This window comes from Prenolepis imparis, unplaced genomic scaffold (genome assembly GCF_030444845.1).
Source record: "Prenolepis imparis isolate NDT839.2.m4 unplaced genomic scaffold, iyPreImpa1.0 SCAF_12, whole genome shotgun sequence".
Taxonomy (NCBI): Eukaryota; Metazoa; Arthropoda; class Insecta; order Hymenoptera; family Formicidae; genus Prenolepis; species Prenolepis imparis.
In genome coordinates, this window is record NW_028141170.1 from 9778992 (window position 1) to 9799038 (window position 20047).

At 33.8% G+C, this 20047-nt stretch overlaps 3 protein-coding genes across 4 annotated transcripts; 2 read left to right on the forward strand and 1 right to left on the reverse strand.

Moving 5' to 3' along the window:
- Positions 1-891: 891 nt before the first annotated feature.
- Positions 892-9187, forward strand: LOC145943660 (NF-kappa-B inhibitor cactus-like). Its single transcript, XM_083051357.1, has 3 exons — positions 892-1346; positions 2552-2904; positions 6414-9187. The coding sequence occupies exons 1-3, from the start codon at positions 892-894 to the stop codon at positions 6791-6793; spliced, it is 1188 nt and encodes a 395-aa protein (XP_082907483.1). The 3' UTR covers positions 6794-9187.
- A 669-nt stretch (positions 9188-9856) lies between these two features.
- On the forward strand, positions 9857-13029 carry Stip1 (Stress-induced phosphoprotein 1). Of its 2 annotated transcripts, XM_083051354.1 has the most exons (4): positions 9857-10041; positions 10429-11966; positions 12300-12376; positions 12471-13029. In XM_083051354.1, exons 1-3 carry the CDS (start codon positions 10027-10029, stop codon positions 12370-12372), a joined length of 1626 nt encoding a protein of 541 aa, XP_082907480.1. In that variant the 5' UTR covers positions 9857-10026; the 3' UTR covers positions 12373-12376; positions 12471-13029. The 2 variants fall into 2 exon arrangements, with proteins under 2 accessions (XP_082907480.1, XP_082907478.1); XM_083051352.1 differs by having other exon boundaries at positions 12300-13029.
- Positions 13030-13304: 275 nt separating this feature from the next.
- Smc3 (structural maintenance of chromosomes 3) lies at positions 13305-19981 on the reverse strand. The gene is made up of 19 exons (XM_083051351.1): positions 19815-19981; positions 19432-19507; positions 19164-19342; positions 18928-19086; positions 18699-18858; positions 18343-18628; positions 18067-18241; positions 17879-17992; positions 17533-17783; positions 17279-17422; positions 16826-17137; positions 16392-16703; positions 15902-16103; positions 15496-15786; positions 15108-15370; positions 14769-14934; positions 14483-14621; positions 13885-14122; positions 13305-13762 (listed from the first exon to the last, which is right to left on the reverse strand). The coding sequence occupies exons 1-19, from the start codon at positions 19827-19829 to the stop codon at positions 13636-13638; spliced, it is 3609 nt and encodes a 1202-aa protein (XP_082907477.1). The 5' UTR covers positions 19830-19981; the 3' UTR covers positions 13305-13635.
- Positions 19982-20047: the final 66 nt, after the last annotated feature.

Consider the following 20047-nt stretch of genomic DNA (forward strand, 5'->3'; position numbering starts at 1 on the left):
TAAATTTCATTCATAAGAGGTTTCGTTAGACCCTTTGCGAGAAAACGATACACAATGTTGAAATAAATAATATCTATATAGAATTCTCTCGTTTAAATAAGAAATTGTAAATCGAATCTGTATTAATTTATCGTAATCGAAGTCACTGTATAAATATTACCTCTTTCATGGTAAATTTTACAGGAGTCTCGAGAAGTGCTCCGCCTACGGGTCTGTCGAGATCTGTCACGTGATCGACGACGTATTTTACGCATATACGATAAGCACGTCGTTATTTACACGCTCGCTACCGATCAGTTTGTTTCGAGACGCGGGACGATGAGGTTCATCAACCTCCCAACGTCCACGATCCAACGTCACGACGACGAATCAACCGACCAGGCCGTCTTCCGTTCACGCGACCAGGATCAACTGACGCTGACAGGCGAATCTCTTCCGTGATGCGGTGAACGTCATGCGAAACAGAGTTGGAGGATAGTAGTTTTCTAAGAAGATATATAGAACGGATATCCATCTCGGAAAAATGAACATGCTAACACAGAGCGAAGAAGCAGAAAGACGACGGACGTAGAAAAAGAAGGACCTCATAAACAGCGTCAAATATATCATCGACGAACGAACGGAAGAAAAACGCCGGAGGAATTCGAAAACGCAAATTAACCGAACGAGGATAGATCGACAATAGCCCGGACAATCATCCTGGAAACGTAACGACAAAACACAGAGCGCATATTCTGAAGAGTATCACGTCGAATTACACGCAGATAAGAACCTTGTTAACTAAACTTTAGCGCGCGGTGTTTTTCAGAGACGCCATCCTCTCCTCTTTGGAATCCTGGGTGTAGCGTCGCCGGTGAGCGATCGAACCTCTTTATCTCGAGCCACCGAAAAATGTGGTACTCCCCGAGCACGATAGCTCGGATGGAGGAGCGAGAGGACGATGACAGGAAGCAGCGAGATGACAGCGGATTGACGACGAGTAACGACGATTCCGGATTCCTGTCTGTCGGCAATATGCAATTCAGCGGCGAGATTCGCGACGCGGGGTCGCAGCCAGGACAAGCAGGGGGTCCGATGATGCCGGAAGCGGCATCGACCGCGAAGGAATCAATCAGGACTTCCGACAGCGGCGTCGTGGACGTCGAACTCAGCGACGACCTAGACCGACTAACTCTGAGCAGCGGATTAATTCAGGCCGAGCCGAAGATCCTCGAGCTGTCACACGTGGGTGCTAGTGTGACAGATGGAGAGCAACATCGACAAGGTGACGTTGATGATGACGATCGGTGCTTGATGATCAACAAGGATCTCTGGCAGTTCTATTCCAAGGATGGCGATGGTGACACGTGAGTTTTATTGCGATATTTATTAATCAATATAATTAATTTATTATCTTGTTGATCTTGAAGTCATTTTACTTATCTATCAGCTGATTCTTTTTTAATGCCGCATTAAAATTAAAATTATCTATGACATCTCTCGTGTGACATCGGCGAAAATAGAAACACAATTATATTCAGACAATATTTCCTCGCAAAGTATAATCGCTGAATAATTGATATACGATTTTTTATTTTATTATAGGAAGCAATCTTTGTGCTAATCAAACTTAATAATTTAAAGATAAGCTTGTTAAATAATAATGTGACATAAGATATTTTATAAAGATATTTTATAATTTTATATTTTATAAATTTTAAAGTCGAAAAAAAATTATTGTATCTTTGTTTCAATTATATTTGTTCTAAAATATATTCATAATTATTAAACAAAACAGAAAAAAATTTTAATATTTTGAAATCTTGGAGAAAAATAATGTAATGATATATCATATTTAGAACTTCTAATTCAATTTTCAAAATAAAAAAAAAATCCAAAAAATACGTACTGTACGTGTGTAAGACATTTTTTCGACTTTACATTATATTTTGAAAAAACGCGAGAAAAAAAAGATTGTAAATTTTGTTTTTGAATCGTGTGAACTGATCAGCCTAGCAAATTATCTCTAATATCTTATATCATTATCGCAAGTTGTTTCTCTTTTTTGTTTACGAGCATTGATTCACGAGTACATTGATTCAGGCGCGAATATCATTATGCGTAACACGTTAACGTTTACGTAAATCCAGTGATTTATATGCATATTTAACGTGCGACGAAGCGCTCAATGACCGGCTCAATGAAACAAATTCCTTCCGTTTAAAGATCTTTAAAGAAACTGAGCAACTGTAAGTTATACAATAATGCAAATAGAAAGAATTGTGTATAGACTTTTACTAACATTAAAGGAAAATTTTTGACACTATATATAATTAAGCAAAGACTATTTTATTTATATTTAATTAATTATTTATTTTTAACTATTTAAGTAGTTGATGCATATATATAGAAAATAGTATTAATGGACTGAAAGATAAAAATAGAAAGCTATAAGAAAAATAACAATAGCTCTAAGGATTGATAAATAGTACAAGAATAATACATAATGCGAGTCTCTCGCTGACTTTAATTATCCACAGTCTTATGTAACACATATTTATTCTATACACAGGCAATTGCACATCGCGATCATGCAGGGCTACGTGGAGGCTGCGCTCATTTTGATAAGTCTGGCGCCTCACCCACGTCTGTTGAACGTCATGAACGACCACCTGCAATCGCCCTTGCATCTGGCGGTGTTGACGCAACAACCGCTGATTGTCAGACGTCTGGTCCTGGCGGGTGCGGATCTATCCCTGAGGAATTTCCGTGGAAATACAGCTCTCCATCTGACTTGCGCGAGCGGAGATCTCGCTTGCGCTAAAGCTCTCACGGATTCATTGTACCCGATGGAGAGGAATAAGCTGATACCCGGACAGAAAGTTCCCTCTTTACCTCAGAACTTGGAGCAAATCAACTATAACGGTAAGCATTCGATAGAAAACTAGGAGCACAGGGCAAACATGTAGAAAAATTGGGAAAGATTTATCTCAGGATTTATCGCACACAAAGACTTCGTCTTGTATTTTAAGTACGTATTATATTGCTTAATGGTGCCTATAATTTGCAATTACGAACAGTTATTTGCAACATAATGACTGTCAGTCCATAGTAATGTTATTGCAAGGAAATCTACGTCCGCGAAACGAAGGACATCGAGGTGGAATTTCTAAATGTAAAGCTCGCGCAATAAATGACGATATTACATATGCGTATATTTTTCATAATTTCATTGTAAATGTTTTTTTGCCCTCACGTTTGGGAGTTCCGTCGTCTCAATAACGTCAGAGAATATTCCTTTTGAAATAGAAATCGTTAATCGAGAGGTAATTTGAATTTTAAAAACTGCATAGCGCCATTATGCATCGAACGACACGCATTTATATACATATATTCCGATGCTAAATCTTTTTATTAATTCGAAATAAACTTTTTTCAACGTTGAGATGCGAACGGTTTATGTATAAATTAAAGGTGATTAAAAGTAGAAGCAAATTTTTTGTAAAATTAACTTTAAAAAGAAATGGAGATAGAAATAATATTCTCTGTTGCATTTTTCATTGAATTTTGTTTGGATAGAAATATATCCGAAATATCTGAAGAGAGATTTGAAAGATATTTTTAACTCTTAAAAATTGAAGAAAGAAAATATAGAAATTATGGAAATAATATATAGAAATAATTCTAGAAAATAATATACAACATATTATTCCTCAGAGCCTTATCTTATTTATTTGTAAAATTTTGAACCGAGGCCGCGCACTATTATACGCACTGTTCACCTTATCTAAAGATAAATTTTCGTCCTAGTGGCGCAAGGGGATTTCCCAGGTGAATACGAATATGTGCATATTTTTTGCATACATCCGTTATCGAGTCGTGATCTTGACCGCGTAGACGACCGTGACTTATCACCATAAATCCGATAAATGATCGAAGCAGATCAAATCCGATGAATTAATGAGCCAATAAATTCGTCTCCTTTATTTAAAACGTTGACGCTCGAGCGGAGATGCAAGTGTTACCGAGTATACAAGTCTCTCTTTCATCAGGTGCAACAAATTATCTAGCTGTATATATTGAAATTCCGGTTTTTTTTGTTTTTTTACTAGATAGATTTTTCGTTTAATAAACTAGCAATTTAAATTCCTACAAGTATCGTCATTCGATTAGCTTCTTGATTATAATATTTAATCCTTCCGGGAAATTGTAAACGCGGAAGTTTTTTTATCAGCAAAGATTTCAAAGAAATTTAGAAAAAATTCCTGTGAAAACAGTTTACATAAATCGCAGTAAGCTTAATCACAAAACTTTCCCATCTTTTTCCCTTTCTTCTTCTTCGTTTGCACTAAAAAGAGAAAGGCTTAATTTTTAATAAAATTAAAAAATTGCAAAAATTGTTTAAAAATATTAAACACACAATATATATATTTATATTTATATTTTTCAAAAATCGATAAATCCTTAGGAAGAAACTGAAAGGGGGAAAGAAGCCCGAAGGCGTGTTGGATCTCCTTTCCTGTGCTCTCTTCTGAAACTAGAATCTTCAATGGGATTTAGAGAGAGAAAGAGAAAATGACTCTAGTCAGCGGTCGTTCGAAATGTTCACGGACTTTTTAAGTCTTGGAAATCCCGTATAGCGTCATCGGCACATATTCCATTGCAAGCTCGGGCTACACGTGTAACGCACATATGGGCACGCGTGCAAAACGCAGCCGATCGTTCTGAAATGACGACTGATTGATCGAATTCGAGGGCAATTGTTAGCGACATTCATAAAATTCTGCGAATTTATTTTATCTCCTCATTAATCCTCTACTTAAACGAACTCTCAGTTTCGATATTAAATAATTGCTCCCAAAATATGTGACACACAATTTCTACTATCACAATCTAAATTAGATAAAGCTTGTTTTTGTAGAAACAAATTTGCAATTTAATTTCTTCAAATATGCAGCAATGTTATTTTTAGCCTTGATTTACATAAATTAATTTTTGCCAATAGGCTTGAATGAATAATTATGATAATGCGAAACTGGTTTATTTATTTCTCAATCATTTTCGTCTCTAATTCCAGCGTGCAAAGACGCGTCGATTTACGTCCAAAGCTTATCGTAACCGATGATTGAAAGCGCAGGGAAATCTCTCCGTGAAGAATCGAACTCGGCATTGAGGGAGAATGTTTTGCATGCACGATGGAATTTTGGCAGCATTTCTTACGCTTGCGTTACATCACGCGGCGCGTCGCGACGCCGCGAGAACCGGAGGAAGAAAGAGAGAAGAGAGAGAGCAGATGTTTTTGATATTTAAAAATACACGCGAGACTATTTGCATGCTGCTCGATATTCTCGCCTCGCCTGAGCTCGGTCGGGAAACCCCACAGCGGCGTCGACGTCAGTGGTTTCCGTCAGACTTTCACCCTTAAACAAATCGATTCTCCCTCGTGACTGACCCTAATCACATCCACGAACTTCGTGCATGGTATTTTTGACGCGAATTTCTTAGGAATTTCGCAATCTTTTTTACGTAATGTTATACAGTAGCGCAATATATGTCGTTCTGAATTCCTTGAAGCAGCGCCCGATGATCTAATTTAAATTAACAATCTCTCGTTGGCACTGACACTGACAACCGTAATTGGAAACGAGTGGATAACCAGAGCTATTAATTCTTTCAATGTCAACAGCATTTCCGTGATCGGGATTCTTACGCGAAATGAAAACAAGAAGCGACAGTGTATTAGGTTTACTTGAATACTTGATGATTATGGCTCGATTCTACGGGAATATTTCTATCAGCGGAAGTGAGATGTACATGTAACGTTAAATTTCCGCCAATGAGACTATGGTAACACGGCGCGGTTAATTTTAGAAGTCGCTTTGATCGGCGCGGGCCTAGTTTGGACCGCGGGACGCCAGCGAAATCCTCTCCAACGACAATGATTCACCGCGTCTTCCTTGTTCTATCTATATCTCGCGACATGTCGAGGTATGCGACTCGTCCCCATCTCACCCCCGAGTCCCCGTCTTCATCGGGAAAGATGATGGGAAAGTCGGAAGATCAGATACAAGTCGATTATTCAATCATAAAAAGCAACATCTATCAAACACATATAGGATATATAGAGAGATATATATGTAACTATAGAAAGTATCTCGCTATTTTTTATGAATAATTTCCACTTTTAGAATTTTAGAATTTACAAAGTGTTTTTTCTAAAATTCCTCTTTTCAAAATTATTTCAAATATGGAAAAAATTATTTTTTTATTTACTATATCATTGATAGCTAAAAGAGCAACATATAATTAAATAATTTTAGAGAAAAAATTTGTCAGGAAAAAATTCTAAAATAATTATATGGAAACTTCTCAAGTGGAAATTATTCATAAAATAGTGAGACATCGGCAAATCGTATATCATCATTTGATTTCAGGCGAGATGTGCTTGCACGTGGCCGTCACCAATGGACATGTGAACCTGGTGCGTCTTCTGCTGCGTCTCGGCGCCGATCTCGAGGCGAAGGAGTGTTTGGCGGGAAGAACGGCACTTCATCTCGCGGTAGAACGTAAATGCTGGCCGATAATCATCTTCTTGCTGAAAGAGTGCGAACCCTGTCTGGACACGAAGACGTATAGCGGTCTGACGGTTTACCAATTGGCCCTTTATACCGATAGACAGCTCGCCAGAGAGCTGCTGCGACACGGCGCGACACCGGAGCCTTTGCCGGATTCGGATTCCGAGAGCAGCGACGACGAGCCGAATTACGTATCTACAATTCTCCAGTTAAAAAACGTACAGACATTGAAGGTCTGAGAGGAAGAGAGAAATGTCCAAATCCATAATGTAAGTAGCAGTCAGACACTGGACAATTGTTGAGAGGAAGATAGAAAGACTACATGTATAAAAAATATCTTCGCGAGTTGCATAAACGCGCTTATGAAATTTATCTTTCTCAGACAATTGAGAGATAATTGCAATGGATGATAAAGTTTGTCAGATCGAAAAAAGATATCAAAGTTGCATTCTTATTTATTCAGTTGCTTAATTGATTGTATACGTCGTTTTTCGAATCGATAGCAATATATGCAAGATAAGCTAATGGATAAAAGTCAAGATCTCAGAAACAAACTGATACGGGATTAACGAATATTCCATTACGAACGAAGCAATAATGCATAGGCAGTTTTTTACACAGCAGTCTCTTTTTCTTATTATTAACTCTGCAACATCCTGTAAAATACAGAGTGTTTCGAGAGAATGTTGTAAAAATATGAATGATAGTTATGGAATGCGAGAATGGAATATCTAATATTTAGCTAATGTGCGTAATTTTACATATAGAGAAGTTCCCCGTTCGAAACGAATATGTGTGACTGTATGTACAAAATGAACTTTAAATCGAGGAGAAATAATTAAATTCAGGTTTTCACGCGCGATTTATATAGCTGTATGATATATGCATTATTAGTTCTAATCAGTTAATGTGCAAAAGTACTATAAATATGTGTACGATATATTTATATTAGATAAAAGAGATCCACAGAACGGTACGATGTTTATCAAATGACGAACATTAACGGATCGGTGTTCATTTAATAATATAAGATCGCTCCTATCGACACTCATAAATCCACTCTAATTATTTTCTGTACATAGCTATCTTTTGATATAGAGTCGTATAAGAGTGTATCTCACTGTCATGAAATATATTAATAACAACTACAACATTGACGATGATATCATTATTGTTACACTCGTATGTAAAAGCCAAATAATTATTTTTAATAAAAAAAATGTATCGCAAAAAATTCAGCGCTTTATATATAGTTATGTTTTTATTTTTCCTCGATCGCGTCTGACATTATTATTAACGACACAAAAAATTACACGAAATCGATATCGCTTGGAGATGGGTCAACATATTCTCACGAGGAAATCTGGAAATTCCCACATCGTAATAGGAGATATAGGTTTAAAGGAAAAAAAGAACGTATATATAAGAAAAAGAGAGAGAGAGAGATGTTGTGTGTGTTCAGAATATTTTTTTTCTGCGTAATAAAGAATATATTATATTTTATAAAATGAAGTATATATATGAAAAAAAAAAAAAAAAAAGGAATACGAAATATTTTATATACGATATTCAATACATATTTTGTTAACTCTTCGCGAAATATTTTTCCTCGTTATACAAAAAAATATATATGTTAATATAGATATTATTAGAATAATTATTGTATTTATTAATACAGAAAAAAATATGTATTATAAAATTTGTGCGACAACACAGACGTAATGTATTTTTTAGAAGCGTTAGACGCAAATGAAACGACGCCGTTAAATCAGAAATAGCGAGGTAAAAATGTAGAGCAAGGACCGGTCGCGGGTTATTTCAAGTTTCGTGTAATGGTCTAGGCATTCCAAGAAGCTCGCGTGAACTTATTCCTTTTTTAGAGAGTTTGAGCTACAGAGAAAGAGAGAGAAAGAAAGGGATAGAGAGATCCCCGTGCAGGTTTCGGGGTATATTTGGATGTCTGGAGAAATGAAATCTCTTTCGTCTGAGCCTCCGTAAGCACAGAGTAATTATAGTTCGCGTTCTTGAGAAAGAAAGTCTCTACCTCTCGAAAAATTCTATGTAAATCGACCTGTTCACAAACTTGAAAGTGAATTGTTCATGTCGTCATTATAAAAAGTGCGAGATAATAATTAATAATAATAATAATAATTAATAATTAATAATTCTTGTGTTTTTTTAACTATGTGACTATATGACTATTATTTTTCGAATGGAGTGCAATCAAAGTTAACTAATGCGAACATAATAATTGAGCATAAATACGGAGATTACATAAGTAATAATTAATGCTATCAGAGGATCGTGTCTTTATTGGTGTTTTAATATTAAGAGAATGAAATGCATTATATTTTACATAATGACAATCCTATTTCTGTAAAAAGATATTATAAGGGTATAATATTTTATTACATATATGTGTACAAAAAAAATCTGACGTGATATTCAAATTTGCCTCGCAGTTTCATGTTTTATAAAGTCTTATTAACAACAACAAAGAAATGTATTGCACGCAACGATTTAATGACTGACATTATTTTATATAGTTTATCACATGAGAGGCATTTTGTGTTAAAGTAAACAAGCTAAATGAGACGAAAGATATTCGAAAAATAAAGTTTTATCATCGTTTATTGTTGTTAAAGTTTAGTCTCTCTTCTTTATTTTTAACTTGAAATAAAAAGCATTGATTTTTTAAAATGTTTTCGTTGTAAGAAAAAATTATATACATGCTAATTTTCAATGTCAGTGTCTCAAGCATGCTAGAACATTCGTTTGCATAATTGCCTACACACATACATATATACATATCATACAAATACACACATATATATATCTTTTTCTATATTTTTTATGTATTCTATATATTTTTTTATGTTATTTTTATTATATTAATAAATACAATAATTATTCTAAATATAATCATTACATTATATTCTAAATAGAATTATTACATATTCTAAATATATTATTAATATATATGTTAATATATAAATATATTATTCTAATATATTTATGTTAACATATATTTAACATATATTTTTTTGTATAACAAGAAGAATTAATATATTTCGAACGAGAAGAGTTAACAATAAAATATACATTGAATATTATATATAGAATTTCGTATTTATTTTTTTCATATACTTTATTTGATAAGATATAATATATTCTTTATTATGCGCAGGAAAAAAAATATTTTGTACAATATCTTTTCTTTTTCTGATATTTAAATACAATACACACAATTATCAGAGGAAGCAACGTGTCGCGCTAGTTGCGATGAGAGGTCGCCACTCGTCCGTTTCTGTTTCTGGAGCCTTCCGAGATCAGCGCCGGACACGCGAGTGAATATAACACGAGAAAGAAGATTCGCGAAGGCGAAGATTCACACGAGTCATCGTATCCTAATAATCGTGTCTTTCGCACGAGGAGACGGAGATAACGGAATAACGTTGTATTCCTGGCGTACATGATGGCTGATAAGGTAAACGCGAACAGCTGTGAATATTTACGCGCGCGATCGAGAGTAGCGAGAGAGATGTAAAACATCGTGCTCCCTCGAGGACGCTTCTTGAGAACCTTCAAGACTTAATAAATTCGTTCCCTCGTTCTCCGATAATCTTCCCGAGCTTCTCCGAACACGTGTTACTTGTTTACTCCTACCTCTCGTCGAAATAAATCGTAACAGAGAAATGATTGAGATAAAGCTAAATTAGGAGTAAATATCCACAACTGCAAACTAACCCCTTGATATTATTCATAGATTGATGAAAGAGATTCTACATTTTTTAGATAATATTTGCGATATATATGTATTTTATATATAATTTATATTCCTAATACTAGAATGTTGAAACGTATCGCTTTGCAGGTTGCTTTGTTGAAGGAGAGCGGTAATGTTGCTTTACAAGAAGGTAAATTTGATGAGGCCATCAAATATTATACAGAAGCGATCACCCTGGACAGCAATAATCACGTTCTCTACAGCAATCGCTCGGCGGCTTACGCGAAAGCCGCAAAGTATCAGGAGGCGTTGGAAGATGCGGAGAAGACCATCAGTTTGAAGTCGGATTGGGGAAAGGGCTACTCGCGCAAAGGAAGCGCTCTCGCGTACCTAGGCAGATACAACCTGTCTATCAAGGCTTACGAGAAAGGTCTGCAGTTGGATCCTAACAACGAGCAACTCAAGAAGGCTCTCGTCGAAGTGAGAGCTCAGAGAACAGCTGCAACTAATCCTTTCAACGCACCACATATGTTTGAGAAGCTAGCAAGTGATCCCACAACGAGGAAATATATGTCCGATCCTGACTATCTAACGCTGTTGCAGGAGCTACGATCCAATCCACAGGTTATCAGTACCAAACTCCAAGACCCTAGAGTGTTTAACACTCTTGGGGTACTTATGAGGAATGAGTTCATGGACCAACCGATGGAAACTGAACCGATGAATCCACCGGAACCGCCAAAACCCAAACCAGAACCGAAACCAGAGAAGAAGGAGGAGGACAATCTTCCACCCGAGAAGAGAAAAGCTTTGGAGGAAAAGAAACTGGGTAACGAAGCTTATAAGAAGAAATGCTTCGAGGAGGCTTTACAACATTACAATAAGGCCGTAGAATTAGACTCGACAGAGATCGTTTATCTGCTAAATATAGCGGCGGTGTACTTTGAGCAGAAAGAGTATCAGAAATGTATCGCTCAGTGTGAGAAAGCTATCGAAGTCGGTAGAGAAAACAGAGCGGATTTCAAATTAATAGCTAAAGCGTTCACGAGAATCGGTCACGCTTACAAGAAGATAGAAAACTGGAAGCAGGCCAAAGTGTATTATGAAAAGTCCATGTCCGAACACAGAACGCCGGAAATTAAGACTTTACTGTCGGACATAGATAAAAGAATCAAGGAAGAGGAGAGAAAAGCTTATGTCGACCCGATCAAAGCGGAAGAGGAGAAAGAACTTGGCAATCAAAAGTACAAAGATGGCGACTATCCCGCGGCTATAAAGCACTACTCCGAGGCGGTCCTAAGGAATCCGGACGATCCTAAATATTATAGTAACAGAGCGGCATGTTACACCAAATTGGCGGCGTTCGATCTCGGCCTGAAGGATTGCGAGAAGGTCGTCGAGCTGGATCCAAAGTTCATCAAGGGTTGGATTAGAAAAGGAAAGATTCTGCAAGCCATGCAACAGCAGGGGAAAGCTTTGACGGCGTATCAGAAGGCTCTGGAATTGGATCCACAAAACAGCGAAGCGTTGGAGGGCTATCGTTCTTGCGCTGTCTCCGCTAGTTCCAATCCAGAAGAAGTTAGAAAAAGAGCGATGTCAGATCCTGAAGTCCAAAGTATATTGCGAGACCCGGCCATGAGGATGATCTTAGAACAAATGCAACAAGATCCAAGAGCTTTACAAGAGTAAGTATACCTATTGATTTAGATATTGTTTCATTTATCATTTAATCGTTCGTTTTGGAAAGAATTTTGTATTTATTATTATTTTATTTCGGAAATTAAAAATAGATTAATATTAATTTTTATAAGTACACAAAAAATTGTTGAAAAATATTATATATATGTTCTTCCTGTCTTTTTGTTGCTTCATTCAAGATGAATAAGACATTCTTATAACATTTATATTGTTAAATGTTTTCTGCAAATCAAGAGAAAATTATGAATATTCTTTCCAAAATAATTTATTTTCTTTCTCTTATTAATGTGGATATTGATAAATTTTTTTCCTTTTTATAGTCACTTGAAGAATCCTGATATAGCTGCAAAGTTACAAAAACTTTTGGAATCTGGTCTCATAGCTATTCATTGAAGATGTAAGAAACTGAAAACATAGTTGTAATAAAAAAAAATGACACTTTGCTATCAAGTTCCTTCAATATTAAGGAAATTCGCATTCATGTATTGCAGATACATTAGCCATTGGGATACTTATCGACTTGCTCTTAAAATCTGTGTTCAAAGCGCCATTCGCAATAGAAGTTATGTTGTACACATGATCCTTTCGTGCAAATACAGTGGCCTTTAGTGTCATCGATGACTTTTGCGCTACGAGACTTGTTATAGTGATCATATGTATACCAATATATACATATACGTGAAGCTTTGTGCAAACAAAAAAAAAGTGTAATTGTGGGAAGCTGTGTGAATTCTTAAAATATTGTAATATTTACTTATAAAAAAACTCGCATAATCCAATGGCTGAGCCATAAGTATCAGAACCAAAATAGTGTAATTATTATATTTTAGGTACAAAAGTCATCTAAAAAACATAATAATCTTTTAAAATAGTAAAATGGAATTATTTCTGTATATGAGCACCCGCTAACATTTATTTTATCAAGGTTTACTTAGTTTTTAACCTAAAATTAATTATATGATATAATGTGATGAATGCGAAGCATGACTAAAGCAACAAATATAATACGAGAAGAATGCTTCAAATAAATAAACTTCTTTTTAAACCAAATTTCTCTTTTATTTTGGAATATTTTCTTATTACCATCTTTTCTATATTCACTTTAAAAACTATCCTGGATAATGATATAGTTATTTTAAGACTTCTTGTCATGCAAAACCAATTATTATTATAACACTTATCACTTAGTTTTTTATCCTATAAATCTTATAATATAAAAAGTAACTTTGCACATATAAAAATTTTAAATCATATATTTATATTATGTATATGATATTCTTATATATAATTTTTTGAAAATCAAATATCAAAAATGCTATACATTTTATATTGTTTACTCACTTTGTGATAATATGTAATTCATAATGTAATATACTACACTGACACATACAGTCTTTCTTTTAGTATTAATTTATATAATTTCTTTGCATATTGCATACATACGTATAACATGCAGAGAATTCAAATAAATACATAAAATTGAATACAAAAACAAATTTTGCTTCTTTTTTTCTTTATGTCATCTCATATATCAGATTTTTTAAAATCACCATCACGAAAAAAAAGTAAAGATAATAAAATCGATCGTTGATATTCATTACTGAACAAAAAAATAATTTCATACATACGATTTTCTAAATAAAATATTTCTATATTTTAACCATGTGTTGTGTCGTCCTCGACAAAATCGGCGGCTTCTTCTTGCGTCACGCATTCGACATGCGAAACTTTATTTCTGAACTTTACTCCGTAGAATTTATTCGCATGATGCAACAATTCCGGTCTGTGAAACAAACACATTTTTCATATTGCCTCACGTTTAAGATTACAATTCAATCATTTTGAAAGCAGCAAGAGAATTTTAAAATTTCTTACAAAACTAAGATTGATTGCATTGAATATTACCTGAAAGTCGTAGTAATGAATTGCGCATCCGAACTGAGCTCGTGGATCATATCTGCTACTGCCTTTCTATGTTGTGCATCCAATGCCTGATCGATTTCATCAAACAAGTAAAACGGTGCTGGATCGCATTTTTGAATCGCGAATATCAGTGCCAATGCTACAAGCGATTTCTGTCCACCAGACAGTTGATTCATCTCTCGCATTTCACCTCTGTGTGCCGTAAATGACACTCTTATACCTAAAATAACAAATTAGTATGTCATAAAAATTGCATTAGCATTCGTAAGTCAAATGTGTATCACATAAATGAAACATAGCTAGACTAGTTTTAATAAATTGTTATATTTATAAATGAAACATAATTACATAAAAATTAAAATTAAATTAATTTACATTTAATTTATAATTTAATTTTAATTTTTTTTACATTTACAAATTTAAATTAAAAATTAAAAAATAAATTTTTACATAAATGAAACGTTGCTAGACTAGTTTAAAAAAATTAATTTTTGCTTGTGTAATCAAATTTTCAAACAAATTTTTCTCATCATGCTACAGAGAGAAAAAGTATTTGATATATATATATATATTCTCTTACCAACACCAATAAATCTATCAGAATCAGATGGTTCCGCTGTTCCATCATCTCCTTCGTCACCATCCGCAGTTTTCATGACTAATTGTGCATGTCCCGAAGGTACAAGTTTCTTGAATACTTCACTGAAGTATTTGCTCACCTTAAAAAAAAAATGTCATATGTGAAACTGCACTTGAAATTATATGTATATTATCATGAAAAACTAAATATATTACTATTAATTCTTCATGCAAGAAAAGTCAAGCTTCAAACAATAGTTGTTTAAGTTATACATAAACGGCTGTACCTGCTTAAATGTAAATTGTATCGCCTCGCACTTGCGTTGTTCGAGTACTGACATGAGTTCTTTTATTTTCTCATCACCTCGATCTAACTCTTCCTTTCGTTTCACTAATCTTTCTTTCTGATCACTGAAGGACATGAATTGGTCCAAGGCTTTTTTATTAACATGGCTAGAAATAATATAAGAAAAATTATATAAAAATAAAAATTTTAAACCAACATATAAAAACAAGAAATATATACAAATTGAGACAATTCTTAATTCAGTTTAATTAAATAGTGTTAACTTTTTTTTTAATAATAATTTTTATTTGTTGCAGCAAATTTACTATAAAAAACGCACCTATATTTTTTTAGATGATTGTTTGCTTTTTCCATTTCTTTAAAAACCAGTTTTGTGGACATATTATTAAACTTATTATAAATCTCTTGACTCGGCAGGGCACCTAGCTCAGTAATTTTCTGTGTACACTCCGCTATTTTTTGCTGCAAGATATTTAATTTGCTCGCTAATTTTTCGAAGTCCTCTGCATCAGCTTCTATTTTCTCCTGCGCTTCTTTTTCTTTCAATTTCCATTTTTCGACCTCATTAGACTCTGATTTTTGCTAAACATACAACAGAATGAAAATTGTAGATTGTTTTTACTTAAAGATATAATAACAAATACTTACTTAAACATTTCATTTAAACATAACAAGCGACTATTGTGCAATATTTGTAAATGTCTCACCTTCTTCGCAGCAGTAATCACTTTTTCATTCTGCGATTTAATGTCTTCATTTACTTTCACTAATCTCTTTTCAATATCCGCCAACTGGGTCTTGGACGTGTCGAGTTGTCGCTGTCGATCTTCAACCGATATTTCTTGCAAAGCTTGAACTAGCTCATCGTTTCTTCTCACTAAATTGTTTGTTAATAAATTTTCCAATTTATTCTTTTCTGCTTCTAATTGCATTCGTCTTGCAAACGCTTCCTTGTTCTCCTTTGTTAAACGCCTTATCTCGTCATTTAAAGTATCTACCTATAAATCATATATATATCGTAACAAAATTAAAATCTTAATAAAAAATAAAAAGGTAAATTGAAATGTGATCTTTTCGAAAAGATCAATTACGTTTAATTTTTTTTATGCGCACCTGACGCTGATCACTGACGGATAAATGCGCCATGAGTTCCTGATGTAATTCACTCTCCAAGCCATCTTTAGTCGCACGCATCGCTTCTAAACTTGATGTACACTGCGCAAGGCTTCTTTCTTTCGGTGTCCGACATCTTTCAATCCCGCTCAACTCTTCCTTCATAATACGTATTTCTGCTTTCATTTTGTCATATATATCTCTGTTATGTGAATAATAATTTAATTAATTCCGATAATGAAAATGTATGATAAAAATCTAACATTTATTTAGGAATTAAATATAAAAATAATTATATATAAAATTATATATAGAAATTATATATAATTAAATTATATATAAAGTTATATATAATTATATATTAAAAAATTAAATATAAAAATATTAAATAGATTTAAATATAGATATTTAAATAAAACTTTTAGTATTGAAAATTCCAAGTTCTTACTAATTATATACATATAGTAGAATATCTCTTAAGATCGCTTACTTGGCTTTACTATTTCTAGTTTCGGTCTTCTGCATTTCACTAACATAAGAACTGATATTTTGATCCGCTTTTCTGATTTCATCCTTAAGCGTCGTTAATTGAGTTTCGAGGGTAGAAACTTGAGATATTAATTCAGATCTAGTTTTCTGTATTTCAAGTCGTGATCTAAGCGTGTTGAAATAACCACCAGTTAAAGAACCTTTGGATGACACCTGATCTCCTTCCAAGGTAACACAATCTAAACCAGAATCTCGTGCCAAAGTAGTAGCTGCTTCCAGATTACGACAGATTAAAGTTTTCCCAAATATATATCTGTACATAAAATATACATAAAAATATTAATATATAAAATCAAATCAGTATATATCACAAAGACAATAAGAAGATAAGAGAAAGTTTTGATTCAATGATTTTTATTTTGCATGTACTTTTACCTTATTGCCTTATCATATTTAGGATCATAATTTAATTTGGATATCATAGGTATAGCATCAGAAGTTTGTGGATAATTGATATACTTCACATGAAGTCTATTTAGAGGCATAAAAGTCACTTCTCCTGGCAATCGTTGATTGTTCATTTCTTTTAAGATCTTTGTGCCAAATTTATCAGTTTCCACGATGTGATGAAACAATCGATTTCCAGCGGTCACTTCAACAGCCATATAAACGCTCTTATCGCAATTGAAGTTCTCAATTACATTCCCATAGTAACTGCTCACTTCTTGAGCCATATCTGTCCGTGTACTATAAAATCAAAGATATTATTAAGCACATATATACATGTAATATTACAATATATCGATATATAAGATCTTAAAAGAAGCGTTCGAGAATTCTTTTCTTAAAGTCTTCATATAATATGTATCATAAAAAAATAAACCTTACCGGAAAGTGTCTAGTACTTTGCGTACACTATCCCTGCCATTCAAAATAGGTTTGCCAGCCATAGATCTTAAGCTTTGATCCGCTTTCGCTAAATCTTCCTTTAGACCAGATAAATTTAATTGCAATACACTCTCTTGCCGATATCTATAATTGAATGCATTTATCTCGTAAATTTAAGAAATTTATTTAAGATTAAAGATTATCTTTTTATTGTAAGCTATTTTTAAAACAATCTTTTAATCGAATAGACGTACTGTTCTTTTCGAGTTGCTTGACACTGATCCTTCAATTTATTGAGCTCGTAAAATTGCTTGTTATGATCATCAATTGATATGCGTTGTCGTTCCATCTCGCGTGTGTGCTCTCCTATCTTTTTCTCCAGACCAATCTGTTTCTCGGCATCGCGTCCTAAATCTTCGCTAATTTTTTTTTGATGTTCCTCTTTATCCTTTATCTGTTTGGTGAGCTGTCTAAGTTCGTTTTGAATCCATTTATCTCTTTCATCCTGCAATAGATAATTAAAATAATTTACTAAAATGTCTTTAAGAATTTTTTCTCTAATTATTTTTCTTGTATTTTTTATTCTTTTTTTTTGTGTACCTTAGTGGTGAATTGACTGCCACGACCTTGTTTAGCATATAATTCTTTACGTTTCTGCTCTTTTAACTGTAAGTCTCGTAAACACTCTTCCTCTCTTCGTTTCATTTGCTCATACTAGAATAAACATATTTTTTAATGTACATATATATTTATCTTAATTAATGTTTAATATTTATATATTTTCTTACTTGTGGTTTAAGATCGTTTAGCTCTTGTTCCCGAACAGAAATATTAGATTTTAACTTTTCCAATTCTTGTTGAGCGCGTTTCTTGCTATCATTATCACCTTTTACTTCTTCCAGCAAATCATTAATAGTAAAAGTCAATTTGTTCTTTTCTTTTAATAACTGCTGCTGCTCTGCACTGTATTAAATTAAATATTAAATATATTCGTATAATTTTTCTCTACTATATTTTTATCAACAGTATACACTATACACGATAATGTTAATGTGGAATATTACCTAAGAGTGTCTCTCTCTTCTTTGGCTGTTTGTACTTCTTTTTTTGCTTCCTTTAGTCTTTTTGTAGCTGCGCGTACCATCTCTTGTGCAGTTTTTGCTTCTGCTCCCAATCTCGCCTGTTCAGCTCCACTATTCGCCCTAGATTTCTCAAAATCTTCTAATTTCTTTTTATTTTCTTTGAGTTCGCGTTCGTGAATAGTATATTCCAAGCAACGACGTTGTTTATCCCAGAACTGATACTCTTTCAATTCTTCTTTCTCTTCCTCGAGTGTCTTCAAACGTTCCTCTGTAATAAAAATTTTTTAAATTATTTTTTTAATTTGTTGTCCTGTATTGTAATTTCGATTTTTAATTACCTATAGTTCGTAGAAAATCTTCGATTTTTTCGAGTTTTCCTTCTGTTTCTTTCAAAATGGACTTTGATTCTTCCCTCTTATCGTCGTATACTCTAGTACCTGCTACTTCTCTTAATAATTTTAATCTCTGCGAATCTGGTGCTGTTGCCATTTGATTTATCTAAAAACAATTATGTTGTGAGATTATGTAACTGCAGAATAAATATAAATATACACTACATCCACAAACCTTTCCCTGCTTCACAATGTAATAAGGATTAGATCTGGAAAATCCTGCTGACTCTAATAAATTCATTACATCGTTCCTCGTTACTATCTTTTTGTTAAGAAAATATTGGTCCTTCTTCGAACCAATCACTCGTCTTAGGTAAACTTCATCTTTATCAATCTGTGAAAAAAGAAACAATGTCATATGTAATATTTATGTGCTTTAATAATATTTAGAGTGCTTTAATAAAATTTTACCGGTAATCTCCCATCAGAATTATCAAATATGATCTCTACATGAGCAGATATAACACGAGGTCCAGTTCCTTCATGCAGCAGCGCTTGTCTCTGTTCGGGTCTAAGATGGGAAAATTCATCGCTCAGGACAAATTGAATGGCATAAAAGAAGTTACTCTTGCCAGATCCGTTTCTGCCAACTTGCAAAAAAGTATTAAGCGTTACAATATATAGTAACTATATATGTATATTGATTCTGCGTAATTAAATGAAATTTCCAGATATTTACCTACTACATTGTGCCTTGGATCAAAAGGCTCGACAATTGTCTGTTCACGATACGACTTAAATCCTTGAATGATCACCTGTTTTGACATAAATCAACAATATATAAGCTTAACATCATACTAAAACCGATCTCACTAATCTCACCATAAGAATTGTAATAATAACAAAGTATCGACATCTTAAATGGAATATCAATCTCCAAGAGTCAATGATAACTTATAATTCAAAGTAATCTATAATTATATCAAATCTGGACGAAAATATCTATAGAATTCAACGATTTCACATGTCTCAATAAAGAAACACAGAAAGCATCAAGAAATAAAGCGCAGTTTGTGGAAAGAGCCGCGAAAGATTGGAGTATTATGATTTCATCCGCAATACCTGTTTAATATACATGATGCGAGGAGCAATCAGACGATCTTGTCGATCATTCGGGCCTTATTCACAGCTAAAAGAAAGGGAGGGAAGGCGATTTTTCACTCATCAAACGCGATAAAACATTCAACCGACTTCTTCTTCTTCTTCTTCTTTCATCGATACAGAACGGACTGCTGATAGCAGTAGTGGAACAGTGGAAGGGATAAAATCCCTAAATTGGGCGGGAGACGTACAGT